This window comes from Lutjanus erythropterus, chromosome 12 (genome assembly GCF_056507025.1).
Source record: "Lutjanus erythropterus isolate fLutEry1 chromosome 12, fLutEry1.hap2, whole genome shotgun sequence".
In the NCBI taxonomy this organism is placed as follows: domain Eukaryota; kingdom Metazoa; phylum Chordata; class Actinopteri; order Lutjaniformes; family Lutjanidae; genus Lutjanus; species Lutjanus erythropterus.
This window is the reverse complement of record NC_139328.1, coordinates 7754988-7781744: the sequence shown is the minus strand read 5'-3', so window position 1 is coordinate 7781744 and position 26757 is coordinate 7754988. Positions and strand designations below refer to the sequence as shown.

General features: G+C 40.7%; 2 protein-coding genes across 3 annotated transcripts in view; one reads left to right on the top strand and one right to left on the bottom strand.

The window, feature by feature from the left end:
• LOC146317525 (semaphorin-6B-like) overlaps positions 1-13985 on the bottom strand; it is a 47651-nt gene extending 33666 nt beyond the window's left edge. Inside the window, exon 1 of the mRNA XM_084732683.1 lies at positions 13376-13985. The gene's annotated coding sequence lies outside the window, so the exon portion shown is untranslated. The remainder of the gene's footprint in view (positions 1-13375) is intronic.
• A 2219-nt stretch (positions 13986-16204) lies between these two features.
• Positions 16205-24222, top strand: LOC146317524 (alpha/beta hydrolase domain-containing protein 17A-like). 2 transcript variants are annotated; one of them, XM_084731737.1, is made up of 6 exons: positions 16205-16391; positions 17578-17663; positions 18990-19495; positions 20046-20240; positions 21532-21711; positions 23520-24222. In XM_084731737.1, the coding sequence occupies exons 3-6, from the start codon at positions 18993-18995 to the stop codon at positions 23743-23745; spliced, it is 1104 nt and encodes a 367-aa protein (XP_084587863.1). In that variant the 5' UTR covers positions 16205-16391; positions 17578-17663; positions 18990-18992; the 3' UTR covers positions 23746-24222. The 2 variants fall into 2 exon arrangements, with proteins under 2 accessions (XP_084587863.1, XP_084587864.1); XM_084731738.1 differs by having other exon boundaries at positions 16205-16468.
• The last annotated feature ends 2535 nt before the right edge of the window (positions 24223-26757 follow it).

Genomic DNA, 26757 nt, shown 5'->3' with positions numbered 1-26757 from the left:
CAGTCAGCATGTTCTTCTGCAAACCACCAGACCCACTACTGACCCTCACATACATGTAGCAGATGAGCAGGCTGTGAGTGGATTTAAATATCTTGCTATGTGACTCTGAACTCTCCTTCAAGTCACACGATGATAAAATTGATAAAGGGGTCAAGCTCAATCTTGCAAATTAATCAGAAATCACAACAGAGGCTGCCAAGACGTTTCTTCATTCTATGATATTTACTCATCTCATTACTGTTTAACCAACTGGTCACAAGTCAGCGATAGTACACTGACAGTACTAGATTATATATAGATATAGACAATATCAATTTCACCAAAAGATAAAAAAAAATAGCTTTTTGGTTAATTCTGGCTCTTTTTTTTTTTTTAAGTTTTTTACATTTTACCATGTTTATTTACCATGTAAATTTTTAATTTTATAATGTCCATCTCTAAATAAACTGAACTAAAACTTAGATAACTGATGATTATTTCTAAAAAATTTAACTGTGTTAACATTTTGTGAAAGCAACAATAGTCATCCCTACAAAATTGTCACAATAAAGATAATTATCGATTTAGAGATATTTGGTCAAAAATATCATGATGTTTGATTTTGTCCAAATTGCCCAGCCCTGACTGAGACATACAAAATAATAAAAATACAAAAAGGCTTCAGCAGTCCAACTGAAGGCACAGATACACAGCTTAACGTCACTGATGCTTCAAGCGCTGTTGTCAGTGTGCTTGAGCCCTGACCTGTGCTGCACCCAACCACAGCACAGCCATTAATTAATCCTCTGATGATGATGTATGTGTGTCTATGTGTGTGTGTGTGTGTGTGTGTGTGTGTGTGTGTGTTACAGTAAAATCTGAACACATCTTTCCGTAGCGTTGACATTTCGTTTGCCGCTGTGTATTTCCTGATGTGTTGCATTAAATCTGTTGTTGTGATTAGGTCTACAGGCAACAATCTTTCTCTCTCTGTTTTCTCCCTCTGTCTCTTTAGCTGCTGCAGCCACTCCACTCCGTGCCTTTGTTACCGTAGCAACCAATAGCAAAGCTAGGCAGAGATGTTCTATTGCAGTAGATGTGAAAGCGAGGAGGGCGGGTTCGCCCTCCAACACACACACGAGCACATACGTGTGAGCATAAATACACGTATACACACACTTATGCATATGATTAAGCATGAACCCCTGTCCACGTACATTTATTCATCTCAGGGTGCATGAACATGTAGATGGAGACAGATATAGGGGAGGTGGGGGTCCCCTCTCTCTCAGTCAGGAGGGGGATGGGGGAGCTGCAAGCATTTTGTCTCCACATTATCCACACACACACCGGCAAGACAGTATAGCTCATTTGAAATCAATAGGTCAACAATGGAGAATATTCAATGAAAACGCAACCATGCATTATTCTGAAGACCAATTCTGTATACTGATATAAGGGAGTAAAAAAATTCTGATATTGATATATTGGCTGATATTCTTTATGAAGAATGTATGTACAGAATATAGGATATATACATAAATACACATTTTTTGCAAAGATCCTTCAAAGTGGTTAACATTAGTGACAAAGATGGAGGCAGGATATTTTACTGTTTAACAATAAACTTTATCGTCCAAAATGACATCAGTGCCTTTAAACAGTAAACTTTTGCCAGTATTTTTAATAATTGTCAATAACTCTAAATAAGAAAACATAAATATAGCAAAATACTTCACTACTTTTCTTTTTCAACTTGTTATTTCTTTGGCTTTATTGCTGAAACATGTATCACTTATGGCAGAAACACGCTGGAAAATTAAGTGAGAGGTTTGGATTAAAGGGCAGTGAACCTCGAGAGGATCAACCGTGCACACGACGTCTTTCAACTACCGACCGGCTGGATGCACCACCGCAGACCACCTGGAGAGGGGGGGGAGAGCCGTGCTAACCCGGCTTGGATTTACGGCTGCTCCTGACTAATGTCCGGAAAATTAAACAGATGAAATAGGGTCGAACAACGGCAAACCAGAGACTGGTCTTACAGAGACCTGTTCCACCACAACATCCCGGATCAAGATGATGTACTTGAGAAGACGAAGAGACTCATGATGCTTTGTGCACAAACACAGTGAAACATTCAATACAGAACTATTTAATTGGTGTATATGTGCACGTGTGTATATATAAATAACATAAAGAAGATATTTTTTGTTGAAATATCCATATCTTCATATTTCAAGGTATCAGTATGTGTATATAAAGTATAAATTATCTGTGTTTTAAAGTATATAAGAAAAGATATAGCGTATAGACAGAATGCTGCCTATAAAGCTAAACAATGTGCATTATGTTCCGTCAAAAAAAGTTTTCATGTAAGTGCATATCAGACAAGATATATGCCCATACCGGTGTAGACAGATATAGCTGTGAGAGACCAGTATTGTGCCAATAATACTGGTCGATCTATACATCTGTCAGGCTCTATTTATCACACATTCACTTGGAAGAAAAAAAAAAACATGCTTACATGCTAACTTTCCTGTTCAAAGATGTAATATTTCAGCCTGGGTGACCAATGCTCTGTGCTTATGTAAAACAATTCAGACTCATTAAAAAGAACAACTTAAGCTAAACTGTGATGCCACAAACTTTTGTCCTTTAGGAAGTATAAGTGAAAATAAGTCTTTTCGAATGCTATTTGAAGCTCTGAGACTTCCTCTATCGGATTATTTTGACAGGTCAATTTACAATAAAAAAGATGGATAAAGAAAGTTAAAGTTGGATCCAAACCTGCGAAAAAGATTATGATGTATTGATATGAAGGCTCGGCTGGAACAGAATCCTTCACATCTTCCTTTCATTTGCAACACACTCGCTCCTTGAGGACAGTATGCAGGTTAAAGCCCGGAATAAAGTAAGATGGCCTGAGGGTAGAAACACAGACACCGGCTAAACTGGGAGAAGTGGGTCACCTTCACGCTTCACTACTCCACCCTACAAGCAGTATAGCTTCATTAATAGACTTAAAAGAGATTTCCACTGAAAATGGAGAGGACATGAGCGAAATGTAACCGTAAGAGATTTCACAACGTCTTTTCTTATGATGGTACAACTTGTTCCAGATAACATCAATATAGTGAAGTTTAGACAAAATAAATTGCCCATAGTTTGTCCATCAACAACACCACAAGATGTATTATTATTATTATGTAACAGAAGTTACACTCAGGTGTCTCACCTCAGGCTTTAAGACAAAGTTATTGAGAGCTCTCAGGTTCAAGGATCCGATCGATGTGATGCCCACAACAGCTATTTCAAATTTACTTCACACTAAGGTTGTGAAACTCTACCACGGAGAGAAAATAGAGCACAATCCAGCTATGGCCTTTTATGTACCAAGATGCATTTCACACAAAATAACTGGAAGAAAGACAAATATTTTCACCCATTTCACAGATTACACACAAAATGGATGGCGCCTCTGTGATATTACCTGTAAAGGATGTTTTGAAGCTTGGATTTGGGATGGCTCCTCGGTGTCAGGCCTATTTTATTTAGCCTAATATCTTCTCGCTTTTTTTAATACACCACAAAGACACACATAAATATAGGTCTGCGCTGACTTTGTATTTCAAGATAGAACTTGGGAATTCTCTCACTCACTGCAGTAAATAGTTTTTAGAAACCATTACTTAACAACCGTGGAGAAATATTCACTCTGGATTCAGCATTCAAGCTGGTCTGATTGCCACTTGACTGAAAATGAATCTAAATAATCCAGAGGGGGAAAAGCTCAAATTTTAAGCTCCATGTGATAGTTATAACAAACCAGGCTATTTAGAACTGACAGTACTGCAGTTTTGTAAAATGTGCTTTTTCTGTTTTCTGGATGAGAGGTATGAGAAGACTGATACCACTCTCATATCTGTCTGTTAAATGTATGGTTACAGCCTGCAGCTAGTTAGCTTAGCTTAGCATAAACACAGACAACAAGGAGAAACAGCTAGCAAACTTGGTGTCTTGGTCAACTTTCTCCTTTTCCTGCAAAAGCAACATATAGTCACATCTTAAGTTAGCTAATGTTAGCAAAACACTAGTTAAGTACCAAGCTAATGATTGATGTAAATGAGCTGGCTAGTTAGCGAGCATTTTGCTAACATTACCTAACTTAAGATGTGTGTATTAGCATGTCTGAAACCTTTGTATGCAACCACAAGTAGTACACGAGTTGCATACTATTTCTGGTGAAATATGACAGTATGCAAGCACTGGGTGGTATGCAAACATAAATGTCCCACAATCCAGTGCAGCATAGCGAAAAATACAATATAATAGACAAAAGCTGACAGTAACCAAGGCAGCTCTGTGGTAACATCAATAATGCTTTAGGGTTCACTTTGCTGGGTTAAGTAGTTCATCTATAGGACGGGTTACCACGGTTACGCGTCTCCAACTGGCAGGGAGGCTCTCAGGAAGCAACATGATATTCAAAACAGACCTGAGACGCACGTTTATTCAGACATGAGAGTGGTATCAGTCCTTTCATCTCCCAATAGGTTTCCTTTACTTTAACATAACTATAGTATCTATTTAAGTTAGCTCAGTTGGTAAATGTTTTCCACACGTTGCTGTGGAGGTAACTGTGATATTATGAATTACCGATATGCCAGTACTGTGGGGCTTCAGAGTTTGATGTAAGTTCAAAATGGTTGCAGCGGGAATAATTATTAGCGGTATTAGAAAAATCTCCCACAACAGGTGGCGGCACAGGTAGAACCAAATAAAACAGGTCAAAGTGATGAGAAACGGACACATGTATATTTATTCAATTTGACAGGCATGTTCACATGCACTCATAAACAAAGAAACAAGCAAATGTATTGACGCACATACTCGCCCATGCACACACACATACACACACAATCATGCTCTCTTCAGCAGTGGAATCACTGTGTCAAGTCTTTATCTTATCGAGGTGGAGGCGATATTCCCTCAAGTGGCTGCCTGTCTCCTCAGAGCAGGTCTAATCAGAGTTAAGGGAATCTGCCTTTTGCTGTTAAATATCCTAAAATACTATTCAATCCACAGGGTCATTTATATGCTAATGCAAAGGTTACCTCTGCACAGGCCTTTGACGTAGCCGTGTGGCCCTTGTTAGGTTATGAATGCGTGTACGCAAGAGGGAAAAAGACGGAAAGAACAGAGAGGTGGATGGAGAGAGAGTGAATAAATGAAAGCAGGAGATGAAAAGAAAAAAATGGTAGTAAAGAGAAAGAAAGGAGAAGAAGAAAGAGAGGAGAGAAGATACAGAGACAGTGAGAGGAAGGGAGATATTCCCCTGGGTGAGTGCCATAGGTAATTAAAATAGGATGGACAGAGCTGGAGTCTAGCCAGAGAGAGCTCCATCTCCCCTCAGACTTCTTCCCCAATCAGGCCTTCTGCCTAAAGCCAAATTGCTGCTAGTGACAGCCACACAGTGGTCTATGGACGCAGTGAGTTATCAGCTTATGGATAATGGACATGTACATACACTCTCAGAAATAAGGGTTCCAAAAGGGTTCCTCATGAAGGGCTGGGGTTCTACTCAGTTGTTTCTGAAGAACCCACTGGGGTTAGTTAAGACTTCTTTGTAAGACTAAGGGTTCCATTAAGAGCCCTCCTCATCTAAAGAATCCTTTTGGAGGAAAGAGTTCTTCAAGGATTGTTGAATTTCCTTTCATCAAGGGCTCTTTGTACCACAACATAAAAGGGTTGCTGATAGAACCCCCCTCCCCAGTGTGGGTTCTACATGAAACCCTTGGAATATAAAGAGGTTCTTTATGTTGGGTTCTAGGTATAACCCATTATGTTGCATTCAAGGTCTAACCTGTTATGTTAGCTTTTAGGTATAACCCTTTATGTTGGGTTCTAGGTATAAACATAGGATTCTCCTATGAGGGACAAGCTGAAGAACCCTTTATGGTTCTAGTTAGCACCTTTACTTCTAAACGTGTACTTGTGGGATAAACACACATGCTCAGAAATGCAGGTACAAAGCAATCAAACACTTGCAAATGACAAAATCTGGCCGACAAAACTGGTAATGTATACACTTCTGGTGCTGCACTGAGCAGGAAATGCACAGGAAGGCACATGAACACAACACACACACACGCACACACACACACAGGTACACACACATTTATGGTGCTGTACAAAGCTGCAGCAAGGGCAAACGTTACTAACCAGAGTTTGACTGCAGTAAGCACATATACATTCACTGCACAGCTCTGAGCTAGAGGCGAGCACATGAGTATGCAGTGCACGCACTCAGACACACACTATGAGCACAGAGTCGAACACACGCACACACCGGTACACATACGACGCCAATGAAGATGAAGATAATTACACAATGGGGACATTGGTTTTACATCTATGAATCTGGCCCGTTTTTAATGCTGTTTTTATTCTGTTTTGTCACAGCGTGTTAATGGTGCACTTTGTACTGAGCCAGGTAGTCCATGACATCTGTCTCCAGGGAGCATCTTTTCCTTTGCTTTCAGTGCGTTTCAAGCAGAAGATTGTGATTTTCTGATATACAGTGCAAAGAAGAATCTGCATGCTTGAAAATCTGTTTTTTCATTTAAACAAACTGTAATAGCGGCAGTTGTTTTTTTGCTATATTTTTTGGCTTGTTTGCCTTCTATGTATTACTGACCACAGCCCAACGTCTCCCTACCTTTCATTTTTCTACTTCAACAATGACTATGCTAAACAGGCTGTGCTAATGTCTTAACGTGGCAGCCATTACCATATATCTCATACGCTTTTAGTGGTTTCTCTTAAGCCGGCGTAGAAGGAGGCGCAGGCTGAAAGGTAGCTCATATTCTCGTTGTGTTGTTCTTTGTGTGCTGTGATCACCAGTAAGGGTAAATATAGCTCTTTTGGCAGAAGCCTGCTAAGAGGATCACAGCTCACAATAGGTGGTCTACGCACAACAGACATCAAAATGCCAACGAACCTGCTTGCGGATTGACGTGTGCACACATGCACGCGATGCACGCACGCATGCACGGACAGACACACACCTACAGTGCGGCGTACACACCCATACGCAAAGACAACACCTCCCCTGAGAGCTTTCTCTCCTGCTCGCAGGTATAATTGTGTTTCTGCTCCTCTCCTCTCAGTTGTGACTGGGCCCCAGATGAAAAGACATAATTAAAAGAGAAAAGTTGTGTTTGTTGCAAAAGAAGGGATGGGTGTGGGAGAGGACAGGATGAAGGAAGGAGAAAGATTAGCCACAACAAAGCTTCATCAGGCTACAAAACCATCTCGAGTAGCTGGGAGACAAAGGACTCGGATGCGCCTTTATCTCCCAATAAAAAAGTCTCCCAAATCCCTGTGGCTAAGCTGCCATAACTAAAGCCTGCCGTTGGCTTAGGTCTTCGCTGAATTTGTTGGACAACAAAAGCAGCAAAATAAGAGAAGATAGACCAAGAGCCAGAGAAATATATATATACTCCATTCATTTTGTGCAAAGAAGTAAAAAGTCAAGTGCCTCTGCGGTGGCATTTGAGAAAAGGTTACTTTGTTATTTTGTTTGGGTGAGTGTGTGTAGACGTGTGTGAGTGCCTCAGTGAAAGCGTGAAGTGGACAGTCATTTTCTCACTTTGCAATTTTGCGATGTAAATGAGATCACAGACAGTGAGAGATTAGACTACCTTTATCTTTCTAAGTTGAGACAGCTGTGATATCACTCACAACCAAAATTGCGAGGCAGTTAAACGGGAGGACCAGCTGCATGCAAAGAGATTGGTTCATCTGAGAGACAAACTAACTCTTAAATACTCCTCGCGACTCCCACACACACTACACAACAAATGTATAAAGTTTAAAGTGACAGTTCACTCTAGAATCAAGTGCCGGTGGTGCATCTATCTACATAGTTTTGGTGTGAGCTGCAGAGTTTTGGAGATATCGGCTGCCTTCTCTCAAATTTGATGGAACTAGGTGGCACACGGCTTGTGATGCTCAAAGCTCCAAAAATACATTTGAAAAACTCAACAGAAATGTCTCTTTCCAGAAATCATGACAGGGAGCTCAAGATAATCCACAGCCCTTGTTTTGAACGTTTCACACAGGAACTATTTTATTTCTACTGAACTATATCTGCTAGTCCTGCACCGTGTCAGGTAAGCCACAGAAAAGTAGGAAAAGCAGTTAGTCGCTATTTTTAATACTTTTCAACAGTCAAATATTTGTAAAATGCACAGACAGACATACAGGGTGATCAATAGCACTGATTTATGAACAAAAAGTCAAAATATGGAGATACAATGTTGATGATGTAGATTAGCCAATTGCTTAAATAGATGACATGAGAGCAAAACTAGCTGATGAAGAATATCAAACTGTGGACAATACATTATTGAAAACCAGAGTGGACATTTGGGAGAAATTTGGTGTGATGAGACAGTGTGAGACGAACGTTGTCACTGGCTTTGCTGCTTCTAAAAAGTGGAAATTTATTAGCTTTCAATAGCCGTAAGCTAGGCACCTCGCTGTGGAGAAAACACATAAACAACTGGAAAAGCCCAGCTGCTGCGTCCATAGAGAATAGAAGTGAGTGAATGTGTATGAGTTTAATCACCAGTGCGGGTTGGGAGGTGTGGCAGGACTTGTATTATTGGTTCTGGCTGGGTCCATATTGGACTTGGAAATAATTTCTGTTAACGGGACAGTTCTGGTACTGGGCTTTGCGAGTGTGGGTTTGCAAAACTGGACTCACGCAGGACTCTGCATCAACCAAATGTATCACTGAGCAGAAGTTTGCATCTACTCATGGACAAGGTAACAGCTCACTGGAGGAAGGCGCCATCAATGTTTACATCTCACGGTGTCACAAGCAGGAACCTTTCCTCCATGAGTAGATTCACTCACACCAAAAATAACCTAGATGGATAAAAAGCATTACAGGTAAGAGGAAAATTATGTATTTTTGATTTAAGGGTGAATTGTCCCTTTAAATGCAAAAACATGCTATTATTAAACATGCTATTACAGAAACTGCCTGACTCTTGGATGAGGCGGTGTCAGAGGTGTTGTTAAGGAGATGCAGTGGATACAACAACATACTGCAAAATCAACACACATGTCAGCACATTATAGCATGTGCAAAGACCACACCATGCGCACGGGGATTCATAAAAAACAGCCAGCACCTCAGGGGAGGAATCAGCGAAGACAGAGAGTCATAAAGCTGAAGATGCATGGCCACTGTAAAGTATATGAAGGATTCTTACATTGAAAACAACTGCAAGGCATTATTACACTGGATATGTGGCTGATACAGCAACCAAATCCACCTGGTGCAGCCACCTCAGCCACCTGAACATCATTTATCTTGTGGCGTAGAGTTTATGACACCGCGGACAATTTACAGCAGAGTCTGCCATAAAGCTCCTCAGCTTGTGTGGTATCTATTATCTTGTTCCTGTCCTTTTCAAACATCTGGAAAGACTTGTCAGAAAAGCCCAGTTAGGCTTCTGAAAGCCTCTCACAAGAACACAGAGAATGTTTTGCATAAGGGAGTTTATTTTAAATACCTGTCTCCGGATAAGAGCCAGTTTCTGACGGGTAAAGAAAGTATGCCCGCGTGACTCTTGACCCTCTGGCCTTCATAATCCTGCACAATGACTCCCTGAGGTCCACACTCTGGAGGACCCTGCTGGAATAGGTCACCCAGCAGATGCCTGCCCAGCCAGATTCCTTCTGATCTCATTACCCCGAGGTCTGCAGACTTCAACGCCTGTTTCAAGTGTTGATTTTGTTCTAAAGAATCCCACCAAACCCCACCACCAGATAAACACTGCACTCTGTGTGAAACTGGGACTTCAAAATATACTGTAACAGGCTGCTTTTGAGGAAAATAAGCATTCCTTCAAATCTCTGACACTAATCATAACTTTGCTTTATTCTATGATCAGATTAGAGATAATCCTGTATACTTTCTGATGCAGAACAGGGTGGTTACTTTAGGGCAGATGGGAGTTGATACAGCAAGTTCTGAAAGTTACCTAAAGTTCATGTAAACACTTAAAGACTAGACACTCTTGCTATCGAGAATCATATAGGGTTCTTTGGCTTGTCTGAAGAAGAGAACCCTTTTTTGGTTCCTGGAGGAATATTTTCTAAAGGTTCTATTTGCAAACTTTTCAGAGGGTTCTACCTAGAGATCAAGGGTTATACCTCGAAACTAATGTAGAGGGTTATACTTAGAACCCAACATAAGGGGTTCTACTCAAAACCCGACATAACAGTTTACACCTAGATCTCAACATAACGAGATATATCTAAAATCCACCATAGTGGGTTATACTTAATCCCAAATTAATGGATTGTACCTAAAACTTGTAGAACACAAGGTAACAGGTTACACCAAGAACCCAAGACAACATGCTGAGCTACAACCCAACTTAATCGGTCATATCTAGAATCCAACATAATAGGTTATACCTAGAACCATCTGTCAAAGGTTTCACCCAGAACCGCCAATGAGTGGTTGTACAGAGAACCTGGTGTAATCGTTCCACTCGGAATCCTCCTCTGAGGGTTCTATCCAGAACTTTCCACCTTCCAAGGATGCTAACAAGACCCTACCCAGGGGGTTCAACCAAGAACCATCTTATATTCCAATGGATTCATTTAGAACCCGCCCAGGGGGTTCAACCATGAACCCTTTTATACTCGAGGGGTTTCATCTATAACACTCTCGTCTTCCCAGCATTTTGCAAAGAACCATATTGTATTTTGCAGATGAGGCAAAAGTCCCATATTATCTATTGAGGTCCTCCATCATTTTAACAATCTATGTTATAATTACCAATGTTTGAATTGAGAAAACATCTTTTAAAACATGCTTTCAACAGTCCTTGAAGAGCTCTTTTCTCCAAAAGTGTTCTTAATGGAACCCCTAGTCTTACAAAGAACCCTTGACTCTCTTCAAGAAGGGGGTTCTTCAGAGGCTTTGTGTAGAACCTCAGCTCTTTAGTAAGCCTTATTTCTAAGAATGACATTAGCATTCCTTCATATATATAAGCAGAGCAGTGAGTGGGAGGCATCTCCAGACTGCGTGAAATCTACTGTAATTATAGGTTAAAACGAGTGACAAAAATTCAAAGAGAAACATCAAGTTATTTAAAAAAAATCCATTGGTGGCTTTAAAACAGTGTTTTGGGTGAAAGCAGCAGATCAATCCCATTGTCTGATGTGAAGTAGAAATAGAAAACTGCAGGTTTCGTGGCAGCTTAGAGCCCCTAAGTGTTAAAAACCAGCAGTGTTTGAGTCAGTCAATGTTCCTCTCTGTGTACCAGAGGTAAAGAGAGGCAATTTGTCGCCGAATGCTTGACGTATTCTCTTGGCGATAGGAACAGAGAAGCTGTTAGGTAACATCTCTCTCCTTCCAACATCTTCTGTCTGTTTCTTCTCACTCTATTTAACACACACAAAGACACACACACACACACACACACACATCTCAGACAGTCAGTCATTCTACACATTTCTAGAAAACGTGCTCCTTAGCAACCCCAACACACTAATCTGCCGACGATTTACTCTCTTTGTGGGCAGGCTGTATTATGCTGCAATCCAATCTCATTTTTCCCCCCCGTGCTTGAGATGCCCTGTTTGCGGCTTAGCATGTGTGATTGAATAGGGTCCTATGTGATCAATAGAGCTCATTAAATGTCCCTGTGGGCAGTTGTCTCACCCCGAGGCTCTCTTAGATTGCTTTTACCTGCAGCCTGCTCTGCCTTTTTGTGCTTCAAGTGGTTCCAACTTTGTTTGCGGCATAATTAATTTTCTAATTGAATTACTCAAGCCTGGCCTTTTGCGTGCTATTTTGCTAAATGTCGATTGAGGTATCCGTTTGGTTCCCTTCAGTAAAGGCTGTGCAGAGGGTGTTTTGGTGGTGTGAGAGGGCTTTTTGGGGATGGGCGGGTGTGTTAGACTGCCTTCCAAAGGGAGGCTGAAGGAAACAGTGGCTGCACCTGTTGTTCCCTGCGGTTGCTGTGTGGCGGGGTTAGCACCTGCTCACACGGCTGCTGTGTGGCTGTCTGTGTGGGCAGCAGGGATAACAGGGAGACCATTCACACCCGCTCAGACTGCTGTCTGCAGCCCCTTCTCCCTCAGCGCTCGTTCAGCTCTGCAGGCTTCATCATTTCTTTTTCTGTCTTTTACATCCTCTAGTAGCCTATAAGGCAGATTCTTATCTTGCCACACTTCTTTATCTTTTGTATCCCCAACCTGTCTGTCTGTGTTTCTGTCTCTTCTCCACCCCTCCTCCTTCTCTCTCTCTCTTTTTTTTTTGGTCTCCAACATCTCTTCTTTTTGCCTTTCAGCTCACACAGACACACAAACGTAAACAGCAGCAGCTGGGAGCCGTTACAGTCCTTCTGTGGAACTCGATAGCTTTTAGTGTGAAGGATGAAGTTGTAAACAATAAATTACATATAACTACTAAATCACTTGAGTAAGAGCTGGGACAGCAGTGAGTGAGCATTTAACTTCGAACCATGAAGGTTGTGAGTGTGCAGTGTGGTTATATGGGCAACTGACAAGTTATTGTGAGTGCACATTTTTGGACAAAGGACATATTTTAGCTGAGCATTCTCCAGTTTTTGTCACTCAGCCTCACATCTGTAGCTGTTTAAAGTAAAATGCAAAGACACAGACTGATAATGGGCATTTATTACCACCTTAAATTTAAATACTGTATCAGAAATATGGTGTGCTCAGTGCATCTATCATGCCACTCCTTGTTTCTCTAGTGTGAATGATTAATGACACAATCAATTGACTTTATGGGTTTTCAAATCATCACATGTGACCTTTCCTCCAACAGTAAACCTTAAGCAAACATTTAGTCCAATTAAACAGCATAGACTTTCACAATAAAATACAACGTTTGACAGCAATAAGCCTAATTTCAATCACGACCTATGATCCGGGTCGTGATCTAAATAAGAATTTCAATCAGGCTTTGTGCTCGTCCTTGCAATGCAGCGTTATAATGTGCAAGTACTGCTGAGACATCACTTCAAACCTGAAGGAATAAGCACCGTGGGGTGCTATGCAACACGTGAAAGAAGAACAATGATATGCAACAAAGATGTGCACATGCAAAATGCGAATAAAAAGCATCAAACTTGCAGCAGAGACAAAGAGCAGTTCGTGTCCAGAGAAGGTCCAGCCGATGCCAAACAGACCCAGAGGAGTAATAATAATGCAGCATCGCAATAAAATTGCGCACATGCTGCTGTATATACCTGTTCATCCCATCATCCACCCCCCGTCTCCCTCACACATATATTCATCTCTCAATCCCACCACCATTTGGCACACTCACCGCACCAGATGGCCAGGTATAGGGAGGCGGAGGAGGCAGGTGCCAGTCGCCAACTCGCCCTCTCTGTGCCGGTTGCTCTTCTTCCTCTCTGTGGAGAAAAGGGGTGATGGATACTCTCGGTATCCACAGCCTGCCTCTCTCTCTGTGAAATAACAGCAGCTCCTCAGCCGCACCTCACCTGTCTCTTCCCTCTACGGCTCCTGCGCGTCGCCGTAGCAGCATCACCGTGAACCGAGCGCGTCCAAAACGCCCAGTTAACTACAAAACGCGTTTTTTTTCCAGCACGGGAGAGAAAGAGTGCGCAGTCTAAATGTCTCAACAGCAACCTAATGATGGTTTCTGGGATCCGGGGTGCGTTTTCCTCCACGGTAGCCTGATTCAGAATCCCAAATCCTGCAATTGCGGACTGTATTAAGTCTTCTGTCTGTCTGTCAGGGGGACCGACCGGTCTGCACTTGGTCAAGCTACACGGCTGTGAAGTCACTAGTCAGCAAAATGTAATCCCCCTTTTTAAATTTACAGTGTCGAGGTGAAATGTCCAGCGCAGAGCAGTCACAGTGACAGCAGGGGCCCATAATTCACAGCAGCAGCCCCTGAAACACACAGAACACAGTCCTGCAGCAGTGGATCAATGATGAATGGAGGAGAGGACCTCTCTCTCCCTCTCTCTCTCTCTCTCTCTCTCTCTCTCTCTCTCTCTCTACCACACACACACACACACACACACACACACACACACACACACACACACACACACACACACACACAGTGTCAAGCCATTATTGAAATACATGTGTGACGTTCAGGAAAGTTAAAAAGTTAAAAAGGCCTAAACCATAAGGCTGCATAAAATAAACATACATGCAAGATTTTGCAACAAATAATAAAAAATAAAAATATATAAATAAAAATAACTCAGACGTTATCATTAGAATAATTGACAGAGTACACTTTATTAACTGTAAAACGGAGGGCAGAGAAAATTCTCAAATATTGTTAGGCACAGCCCACTGTGTCACCAGTGGGTTTTAAAGTCTGGAGTAAGCCGAGATGCATCTTGGGAACTGCAGAATATTAAGTGTTCATTCGAAAAACTGATATCTTCGTTTTGATTTATTTTTCTAAATCACTTTTTTTTCTGCACTCCAGGGAATATCAGTCAAACTGGTGTTGGTTTACTCACTTTTAGAATGGATTTAAATGATTTTTTCAGATGAGAGTCAGACAGTAATATCAGTTATATTGGCAGCATTTTTAAGTATATTTCATCATTTTCCTTAATTCAAGTAACATGTCTTCTTGAGTGTATTTAAAAAACAACAACAACATATAGTTAGTTAAAACTTTCAAACGTATCAGTGAAAATTTACTGTTTCAGTGCCCTGATGTAATTTTTGACAATAAAATTTAATAGTTAAACTGTAAAATATCCTTCCTCCATTATTGATCTTTGTGTTTGATAACCACATTTGAGGGATCATTGCAATATCGGCCTTTATGTTGATATCTGATTTTTTTTTCTCTCCCCAATATAGCCCCAAAGATCCAGTATCAGTCAGGTCCTGATACAGATACATACCTGGCATTTATTAGTAGAAGTACTATTCTTAAATATCACTTGAAGGTGATGGTTTAAACAATGATTGAAGACTTCGTGCACACACTGATGAAGGCCAGGTGGCTGAAAAACAGTTTTGTGCGTTAAGGAAAATCTCATGAAATCATATTACCTCTGAAGGCAACCCTCTTTTAATTCATGAATGTATACATCTAGGACAACACATGGGGGCCAGAGCACAGTGGTACTACTACATTCTGGGGCCAAATATTGTTCTTTTTACTCTGTTACATTTATTTCACAGTTACAGCCACACAAAGATAAAAGTTTACATTCAGACAAACAGTTTCTAAAACATAATGCATTATTATAAGAATACTACTGTGACCCAGCTAAATGCTTTTTAGATGTGTCATCATGTTACATCTGCAGTGAAGACCTTTACCTTTGATACAATTACATTTTGCTGATATACTTCTGTACTTTTAATTAAGTAAGATTTTGAATGCAGGACCTCTACCTATAAGTGCGAAGCCTATTTTTACATTGTGATATGAATTAAGTGTGTGAAACTAAGTTGAATGAATATGCTTTAATGATTGATTAAAAAAAAATGTTATATTTTGGAATTGTCCTTGGGTTTAATAATACTTTAAGAAGAGCATTCAGTTGTCTGATGTAAGGCTGCGTGATATGAAAAATAAAATCATATTGCGATTATTTTGACTGATACATGTAATATGATATGTTGATTAGTTGAAAATTATAATTTTTGCATCACAGGTTTGATTTTCATTGAAAAAAAAAAAAAAAATCCAAACATGTTTTCTTACACCTGAAGAACAAGATTTGCAGTCCAGAGCATCTCTGCAGCACCACAGCACTTCATTATAATACTGATTGTCACACATTTTTATTAAAAAAAAAGATGCAGCTTCTGCTGTTTGGATATTGCACATGCCATATGTCGACTTGTATATTATTTCAAATGATTGTGCAGCCCTGGTATTACGTTTTTTGACAGAAACCTATCAAATTAATTTACAAAATACAGGAATCTGAAACGCCTGTTTTACCTACAATAATGTTATTAGCTATAATAACCTGTGAAATGTTATGAAGCCTTAAAATGGTTTAAATTAAATTATACACATCTCAGTAACGAGTTTTCCCGTTATTTTAACCGCCTATATGCGCTATAAATGTGATGATGCTAAATTATTGTAATAAAGTTTTGAAATGGAATAGGTCCTGACGTCACTTCCGGGTTTAGTCGGACAGTTGTAGAAAAAAAAAAATCTGGTTGCCATGAATTTCAGCTAGCTAGCCACCGACAACTGTCAGTACACTTGAGTAAAACCATCCATGTCCAGACTCAAGCAGGGTTTTCGGAGTCGTGTGCTGCTTCTGTGTACATATAGCTGCACACCAGCCTGCCTGCCAGCCTACTGTGAATCGGTAAGTAGCTAGCTCTGAGGCTAGCGAGGTAGCGAGCTAATGTTAGCCGCCGCCGCTAGCTGGTTGCCTTGCTAACGGTAAGTGATGATATTTTGACTGTTGGCTGACATTAACCTGCTCAGTGGCTAGTGTCCAATAATAACAGCAATAACACGTCGCTTATCTACGTGTCTGTTTGTGTGTATGCTGTGCTGATATACTGCTCCCGTTATATGCCCACATCACCGGCTAACGTTAGAGGTTAATATCGTTGTTAACCATGTAGCCACCATTAGCATATCAGTCGCTCCCTGTCGCTGTCTGTATCTGTATTGAGGGGGTGTTACAATTAGTCACCAATGTCCGTGATCACATCAGGGCATCTGAATCACTTAAATCCCGCAGTGTGATTTAATTAGCCTCTGTACGTGGACAAATGCATTTAACTTTGGCCCTAATGAACGCTGGTGACAGGAGCTGTAAAATGACAATAACAACTGATGTGTACTAAGCTCCAGCTTGTCATATCTCTTTGAATCAAAGTTATCTCTTCCTCATAGCTGTGGTGTCTGGTTATTATTTCCATTTACTCAGTGTCTTTTTAATGTTATTTTGGTTCCAATGAAAAGAAAGCAAAAATGATGGCGTGGGCATATAAATATTTATCATGTCAATTTAATAGCTTTTAGAAGGCACACAAAGATATGGCCCAGTCTTAGCAAATAGCAGGAGAAGCACATACCTCTACATGTATGTACGACTGATTGTCAGGTTATGTTACTTAAAATCAAAATTTTGCCTTTGTCTGTTTAGTCTGCTTGCTTCAGCATCATTTTATATCTTGTCCAAGTGTTTTTGTCTTCTGGTTTTGTGTTTAATTGTACTGTTATCTGTTCATATGTAACTTAATTACAATCATTTTGATATGAGATTAGTTCATCTGATTGCTTTTTAGGTTGATTATACTTTATTCTTGTATGTCTATTATATTTCTATACTCAGGATCCCAGGAAGACTATAGGCACATACATGTACTTCTAATGGGGATTCTTAAATAACCATTAATTTATCAGCACATTAAAGCTCTAGAGCTACATTAAAAGACCAACCAAGTGGTCTTACCTTTGTGACTTAAAGTTGTTAGGTACAGTATGTTGCTACATGATGTCAAGCAATTTTAATGTGTTGCCTTTTCTTTTTTGCCCAGATCCAGCTGGCTAAGTGACTAGACCAGGAAACCTCGGCACCACTGTGTGCCAGTTCATTTCAAGATCCAGGGATTTCTGAATCCAAGTACGTCCAGTATGAAAATAATCTGGTTTTGTTAAAATGTGCTGAAAAGTACTGATATACACACTGAAACACACCAAAGTTTTACATTGAAAGTCTCTTAATGATTTGAAAAGGCATCATGTCCGGTGTGATGTCACTGTTTTCATTGACTCCAGACAAACGCGCATTGCTGCTGCACCTACATCTGGGAGACTGTTGCTAACTTTGGTTGATGCTGGACAGTATTTACTGTGAGTTTTTCAGAGTGCGGTAATGAAACACAACTTTAGATGTTAATTGAATTTTGAAATAGCCACAGTAACTGTCACAGCCTTCATCATGAAACCTTTAATCATTTCATTCCTATTCATAACAGGGTAACTGTACAGGGTTACCCCCAGGAAACTGGTTAGGGGAGGGAGGTAGAAAGCTCTGTTTACCTACCTACTCTTCTAACTTGTAAAACCATTTCCCCCCTGACTCTGCAACATTCTCCTCTCGTTAATAACTGCAAAGCAAACATAGGATGTGATGGCGCAATCAATCACATGCTGAACTTGCAGATCCTGATGTATCACATCTTGTAATCAATGTAGATATGAGATGACGATTTAAACATTTGCATCAGTGATTAAATGTGTGGCATTTTCTGTGTGATGTAGTGGTACTACTTATTTTACCTGAAGCTCTAGGGCTGTAGGATATAACTGAAAAATTTATCACTATAAAATGTTTCTTTTCAGATTATACTTATAATTACTAATCATTTTTAATGACATATATTTGATGAAGATCAGGAGAAAAAAAGGTTGAATTAAACCAATTTATTTATCAAGGCACACAGGTAATAGACTTAAATGAAACAAAAAACAACAAGGGCATACTGGGGAGCTGACCTGTCTTTTTTTTTTTTAATGAACAATTTACTCACCATCTCATTTTGTCACTCCAGGCAGTCTGTATTGTTGTGTCACATGTCAGTGGTGCAACAGAACAACACACCTGTTTAATAATTGGCTTTTTGGGTGTTTGTAGTTCGCTCCATTATCAAGGGATGTGATATGCTGTTTATGAGCCAGGGTGTATTTGTTTCTTATATTATATTTCGTGGTTTGCATGTAATGCATTTATTTATGCTATTGATGAAGTGTCTAATGCCAATACATATTGCCATTGTTTTGTTGCCCGGGCTTATTTTGTTTAATTAAAATGTAACATTTTCTGGTGATAGAGGAGACACAGACCCTGTTGTGAATCAGATGTGAAAGTCTTTACCTCTTGTGTGCTTTTCTCATTCAGTTTTCTGCCACCTAATTACTCTGTCCACCATTTTTGTTTTTCTACCAGACGATGAACGGTCTGTCCATACGAGAGCTATGCTGCCTGTTCTGCTGCCCCCCTTGCCCCAGCCGCATTGCAGCCAAACTGGCTTTCCTCCCTCCAGAGCCCACCTACGCCCTTCTCCCTGACCCAGATCCAGGTTCTGGAGCTGGAACTGCTCCTGGATCCAGCTCCGTGGCTGCTGTGCCTTCTCTCGGAGCCCCAGGACTACGTTCTCGGCTCGGCACTGGTAGTGGAAGTGACAGGGGTGGCGGAGGAGGAGGAGGAGGAGGTGGTGGTGGAGGTGGAGGAGGGGGAGGGGGAGGAGGAGGAGGCGGTGGAGGAGGTGGTGGTGGCGGCAGCGGCGGCGGCAGCAGTAGTGGAGGTGAAGGCAGGTGGAAGCTGCATCTCACAGAGAGAGCGGAGTTCCAGTATTCACAGAGAGAGCTGGATGTGACAGATGTATTCCTGACCAGATCTAGCCGAGGGAACAGGGTGGGATGCATGTACATTCGCTGTGCCCCCAACGCCAGGTGAGACACACACTACACCCCCCCACTGAACACCTTGAAACTATGTACCAATTATTTTCATTGTCACTTAATCTGTTGATTATTTTCTTGATTCTTCAAATACTTATTTGGTCTATAAAATATCAGAAAATGGTAAAAAAAAATTTCAGTCAGTGTTTCCCGAAGTCCAAGGTGACATCGTCAAATGTCTTGTTTTGTTCACAACACAAAGATATTAATAAGTCTGGCAGGCAGTCACTGAACCATCACAACCTTGGTCGACAACCTTCAACCATAGACTGTCCATGGTTTCAGCTTATTTAATATCCTGTTACATATTGATTCTTTAAGAAGCTAAACCTGCCTGCACACACAGATCACAACCCTTTTTTTGCTTGTGCTTTAAATAGGGCAGCTTGCCTGTCTGTTGTTGGAAGCAAATATAGATATATTTTTTCAGTCATGTTTTGCCATCAACTCGGGGCTTTCCATCTCAGCAGTGTCCCTGTTTGGCCTCAGCCTGCTTCCTAACTTCCTCCTTCTTCCATCTTCTTCCCCCTTTGTCTCTCAGGTTCACAGTGTTGTTTTCCCATGGCAACGCAGTAGACCTGGGCCAGATGAGCAGCTTCTACATCGGCTTAGGCACACGTATCAACTGCAACATCTTTTCCTATGATTACTCAGGCTACGGTGTTAGCACTGGCAAGCCCTCTGAGAAGAACCTTTATGCTGACATTGATGCCGCCTGGCACGCCTTGCGCTCCCGGTAAGCAGGCAGAAACTGTCCATTCTCGTTCCCACAGGGTCCGAAATGAACAGCCAACAACGACCAAATGCCCAGATAAAGTGTGTTTACTAGATAAATCAGTGAGAGTCACTCACATCACTTTCCAATAACTTTTCTGTGAAAACGACATTTGGTTGGCTCAGTTATACTCAAACTTTGTCCCTGTTGACTGCGTTACTCTCTTCTCTCTCTGTGACTATCAGCCAGTCAAATCAAAGCTAAACAATGGCTCTGTATCAAACAGGTTGATGATTGGCTGTCACATACTCTGCTCTGCATGATTAGGCAGCATCTAAAATTCTGAAAAATATTCCCCTTGTTTATCTGCTGCCAACATGGTTAATGAGCCTAATGTTAGCAGAAACTCACATTCCCAGGTGGCAACACAGAGGAACTTTGAGGTCACTGAAAAATTAAGACTTAAGCAGGGTGGATACAGGTCCTTAAAAACCCTTAAAATGTCTTATAACTTTACACTTTTTATATAAGGCCTTTTTATATAGTCTTACATTCTGTGTTGGTCTTAAATATTTTTTATTGAATGCACTAATGGTGATCTAAAATTGACTAAAATTCACTCCATGCACAAGAGTTGAGTTGAAATTGAACTCAACCAGTTCTTGTCATTTATAATTTTGAACCAACAATGTACTCAGTCCTACTGATGTGCTTAATAAACTAATTAAACATAGGGTAGGGTAAATAGATATGGTTATTTGCTGTATTGGGGTAAAAAAAAGTTGTTGGCTTTGGAGCCCAGGGCAAGTGAGGAGTCATGCTTCTTGCTTGTGATGTTCTCTTTCAAACACTTTTCTCTTAATAACATGAAACACAGGGACAATTGTTCCCATTTTGCACTGAAAGGCTTAAACCATGTTAATATGCATATGGAAATATATACACACATACACAGTGCACATCAGTCCTGTTGAACTTTGCATATTTGCAGAATAAAAACGATCTTGTGATGCAGTTAACATTTTATTTTCCATAAAGTTTTCAGTTCCACATCACAAATAACCTGTGTCATATACATACCCATGCATTGATAAACTAAATAAAAAATAAATCAAACAGATAATGATTAAAAAAAAAATCACTTTTTTCCTTCTCTTAATACATTCATAACTTAACATTTTAGTCACACAGTAGTTGTACTAATACAAACCACACATCTACACTTTGATTTCTCTTTAACCCAGTCCTACCCCTTCCTCATGGGTAAAGTAAAAGGGATTCTGTGCTGAAATCTCTGCGTTTGTCGTCTCAGGTACGGCATCAGCCCTGAGAACATCATCCTGTACGGACAGAGCATCGGCACGGTGCCCACAGTAGACTTGGCGTCACGGTTTGAGTGTGCTGCTGTGGTCCTCCACTCGCCTCTCACCTCTGGCATGAGAGTGGCTTTCCCTGACACCAAGAAAACGTACTGCTTTGATGCCTTCCCTAAGTAAGTTTGGTTGTTTATCACATTATTACCTTGGCAACAACCAGTCGTGCTGTTATCCACATTTTTTGCTGCCAGTGTGATGAAGCACCTTGTTTTGTCAGGTGTTATATTTCCTGGATTAGCCAAAAACATAACAGTTCATTTGGTTGTTTTATATAAAAATTGTTTCTCTTTGAATTTACCAAAAAAACAAAAACAATATCACAATATATGTCTATAGTTATGGAGCCATATTTAACAATAATTGCTGATAACATAATTAGCATTTGGACAGACAGCAATCAAAACTTGCCTCTATAGAATCTATTTCAATTAATCGAAGCTGACTTTATCAACTGGTCTTTGTCTAAGAACCACTTCTTAAACCAACGTGGGTGGGTGATGGTGTGATCTAATATCTATCAATAACACATTGATTGAAATGTGCATTATTGTTATTTATCATTGTGGATCAATACTAGGAGTGCAATGAAGCACAAAACTCATTGGGTCATATTAAGACTTAAGGTTAAATTGATTAAAAGATGTGCTACTTTGGGTCTGATGTAGCTGCCTCTCTCTGTCTGCAGTCACCACAGACTCTATATAAAGACTCTATATATAGACTCTATGAAATATAAAAATAAATAGATAAATAAAAATCTCTCTGTTAGTCACCACTCTTCGTCAGCATCCTGCCCACAGCACTGTCTGAGCGGTTACTCGTCACAATTAATGGCCAATTAACACTGAAGGCTGAGCAACAGACAGGCAAAGAGACAGAGCTGCTCTGGTGAGCGAGCTGGCAAGCTGAGCTGTGTATCGCGGGGAAGACGGCAGATATTGCAGATGTTGCATTAAACATCTATGATAACTAGCATTCCCAGTTTCCCAGTTACACCACTGGAAAATTGCCTGAAGTCACAGCCTACAGGATTTCACTCAATAGAGGTGACATTATTTGCTTTTACATAAGTCACTCTTAACCCAATCATTGAAGCACACGTGTCTTGTCTTTCACTAAAACTCTGCATTGAGATTTGAGGAATTACTTCTTTATAAAAGTTGGGGCGCAACATTTGCTCTTGTCCCGTAGCCCGTACAGGTCGCTCCCCACGGTTTGGCTTGCATGTGATCTGCAGACTAAACTTAACCATCATGGTGTGAAATACAGTTTTACTGTTGCAGATAGTTTTTAAAGTAATAACTCCCTCAATCTGCAACGCAGAGTACAAAGATGAGATGGTGAAAAGACGGATGTGTGCTGTGTATTTAGTGGTTTAACTGAGAAACTGGACACGCTTGTCACAGAAATGGATCATAAGATTGTGATGTTTATTGTAACTTCGGCGAGATCTGCTGCTGCTTTCCCTCTGACACACAGCTGTCGCACATACAGCTCAGAGGAGCAGCCTGCAGACTATCTGTGACACAGGCTTCAGTATCGACTGGCTAATACTTATGTTTAACCTATCATTATTATTATTATACAATACACTCTTCACTTTTATTATTAGTGGTAATTGCAGAGAGAACAGGCTAAGCTGCAGCTTGTTTTCACACGTATTGTAACTCAAAACCGTGATACAATCCTAACCGTGAGTTTTGTGAGCTGTTGCACCCTTATTAAAGAGTAACAGCAGTAGCAAAACTGTATTTCAAACTATGGTGGTTAAATTTTGCAGTAATTCTTGGTTCATGTGTGCTGAATGATGGGGGGTTAACCGCACAGAAAAGGGCTCAGCTGTGTTCTCGTCAATACAGATGGAAAATTACCTGTTTGCCTGAATTTTCTGGTGCATCAACGGCCTCCGTCATTTTTCTTCCAGCATCGAGAAAGTGTCAAAGATCCCATCTCCAGTGCTCATCATCCACGGTACAGAGGACGAGGTGATCGACTTCTCTCACGGCCTCGCCCTGTTCGAGCGCTGCCCCAAGGCCGTGGAGCCCCTCTGGGTGGAGGGAGCCGGTCACAACGACATTGAGCTTTACAGTCAGTACCTGGAGAGGCTACGGCGCTTCATCAACCAGGACCTGGCTGCACAGCACGCCTGAGAAACAAAACAACAGCCTCTCCGCGTTCGTATGAATGAGACGGTGCGTGTGTGTGTGTGTGTGTGTTCGTGAGACTAAATGAGGACGTCTGCATGTTAGTAAAGTGTGGGTGAGAAAGTGAGTTAAAAAGGATGTGTGATTTTTGTCACATCTGTGTGTCTTTGAAGCAGCACACCTTTAGGTTACTTTTCAACACAACATATGTTCAAATAATTTCCTGTTTTAAAGGTGAGAACAGTTTTTAATACATCATTAGCCGCATCCATCTGTGTGGTGGAGTGTGCTGGAACACTAAAAACAAGATTCAACAACTTCACAGATTTTTTTTTTTAATATGGGGAAAAGTTATGAAGAATTGCAGCTATAAAATGTGTCGCTGACATTAATTAAGAAGGAACAACAACGTGTTTTGCCTAAAAAAAGGCACACAGATGTAGTTTTTAAGTATGTTAGTGAATGTATGAGTCATGGATGTAAGTGTTGAGTGTATAATCATGGAGCTGTGACACCTGAATAATGTGTGCGTGAGCGTGTGTGAGCGAGGCATTGCTGAAAGAAATGAAGGACATCCTGATGACTTGGACAGCTGCAAGTGGAGGAGGCTTATGGAGACTTATCAATATTGTTGTTTTCTTTATTTTGTGCGTGTATGTATGAAGAATACCTCCACAGCTTGACCAGTTCTCTCACCAGTGGACAAACGCTGGTCAAGCATGTGTCCCCCTCCTCCTCCTCCTCCTCCTCCTCCTCCTCCACTCCCTGTTTACCTGTTAATGGACATCCATCTGACTGCCAGGGCATTTCCCAAGTCCAGCTAACACTAACCTACTTTACTTGTGTGGTTTGGGGGTCCATCTCCTCTCCTTTGGTGTCGGTTACAGTGGAAACACGAGGACTCGTCTGGAGTACTGTCATAGCTTTTATGGCTGCTGGGTGTCTCATACTTTCCCTGTCTTTTTTTTTCTTCTTTTGCCTCTGATAAGATCACAGAATGGCCAGCTTCCACTTCATTTCCTGGCTGTGCTGTAGCTTTAGCCTTTTACTGTCCAGCAGCAACTTACAGGGAATTATTTTCATTTCCCTGTATTGCTTTTCTCCCCCATCCAGTCCTACATATTTGTGCTCAAGAATGATGTTGTGGTTGAAATGGAAACAGGTCTTTGAGAGCCACACTGAGAGTATCCCTCTTCATGTGGACGTTTCTTTGGCACTAATAGAACAGCTACACAAGTGAAGGTTTACTTAGTAATTTTCATGTCACATTAGATCGTTTGGCTCTTAACAGAAGGTTGTAGCCCTTCAGTATTTACTGATGTGTGATGTTTAAAGGTTAGACAGACTGCACTGATGTTGTAACAGCAGGAATAAGTCTGATTTAAAGGAACAGTTTGACATTTTCGTAAGTGTGCTTATTTGCTTTCCTGCTGAGAGTTGGAGGAGCTCTCATGCAGAAGTGACAGCACCCAGACAAGAAACAGTCCAGCACATAACTCCCATCCCCCTCACTGAATCACAGCATGTTTTTAGAGTTCAGTTTTTGTATGGATCACACCAACAAGATGCAGTATGTTGACTTGTGAACTTTAGTATGGAAGCATATTGTTGCCGTGCTAGAAAAAGAAAAACAGATCTCAACTCAGACTTGATAGACAACATGAAAAGTTTGTTAGAACGAGATGTTTTTCATGTTATAAGCAGATATTTTTATGCTATAACAAAATACTTTGACATTATTATGACTAATTACAACAATTACAACTATAACAAGAAAGTTTTCTTTTTATAACAATATACTGTATCTTGTCATCATGTTATAACAATGTTTTCACATTATAACAAGATAAATAGTAAATTGTTATAACAAGAAAAGTTTCTTGTCATAACATGATGCGTTTGTATGTCGTAATGTGAAAATATCTTGTGAAAAGTGAAAAACATAAGATGTTACTGACCCATTATTCTTTTTCTTTTTATGGCATGGCAGCATTATGCTTACGTACTTAAGAACAGTGGTTCTCAACCTTTTCGAGTCGTGACCCTTCAGAATAATTTGGTTTGTGTTTGCGACCGCAACAAAAAAATCCATATTGCAGAAAATCCCAGTGATATTTACAAAGCGCTCGGGACGCTGTTAGAAACAGTATTTCTCAGTTGATGATGCTGCCATTGGACTTTCAGGTTCCTTTCCAGTCTCCGGCTGGCCTCAGTCTTGAGCTTAAATACTTTTTCTGAGGAGCCAGCTCTTCATAGTAGTCATTTCCTGTCATAGCTTTTGAAACTGGTGTCCATGTGTGTCCAATCAGAACTCATGTGCATGCACATTTTGCCTCTTTTTCAGTGCTTGTACCTCATGTTGAATGTCATTAATAAGCTGACTTCTCTTAGAGCTGCTTTCTATCACGCAACCCCACTATCCGTTGTGACCCCCAGATTGAGAACCGCTGCTTTAGAGGTGTTGGCAGGTGGATTTTGATACCTTGCACCAGAGCCAGGCTAGCTGTTTCCCTCTGTTTCCAGTCTTTATGCTAAGCTAACCAGCTGCTCGCTGTGGGTTCATATTTAGCCTACAGACACGAGAGTGGCGTTTTCTCATCTCACTTTCAGCAAGAAAGCAAATAAGCGTGTTTCCTAAATGTCCAACTGTGGTCTGAAGTGCAGCTGTTGAGGAGGTCTGTGAATAATTCGTCTCTTCTGGTGAACAAACCCTTTTTCGGAGCCCGATGTTCTGGCTGGATTCGTCGGCTCTAAAGGTATAAAGAGACCAAGTAGCTGCTCAGTTCACCAAACTAACGAGCATTATGTCTCGTTTAATTCAGAATAGTCTGTTTGCTTCATCAGAACCTCCTTTTGTGTACTATCGATTAACTTGTAGTCTTACAGCACAGTTTGTTTTCTAAAGTGTTGTTCCTGTAGCACTCATTACCAGCGTCAGTCAGCTCTCCTGTTCTCATTCACCCTCTGCACATGTTTTTTTTTTTCTTTTCTAACGTTTTTGTCTCGATGTAATTAATC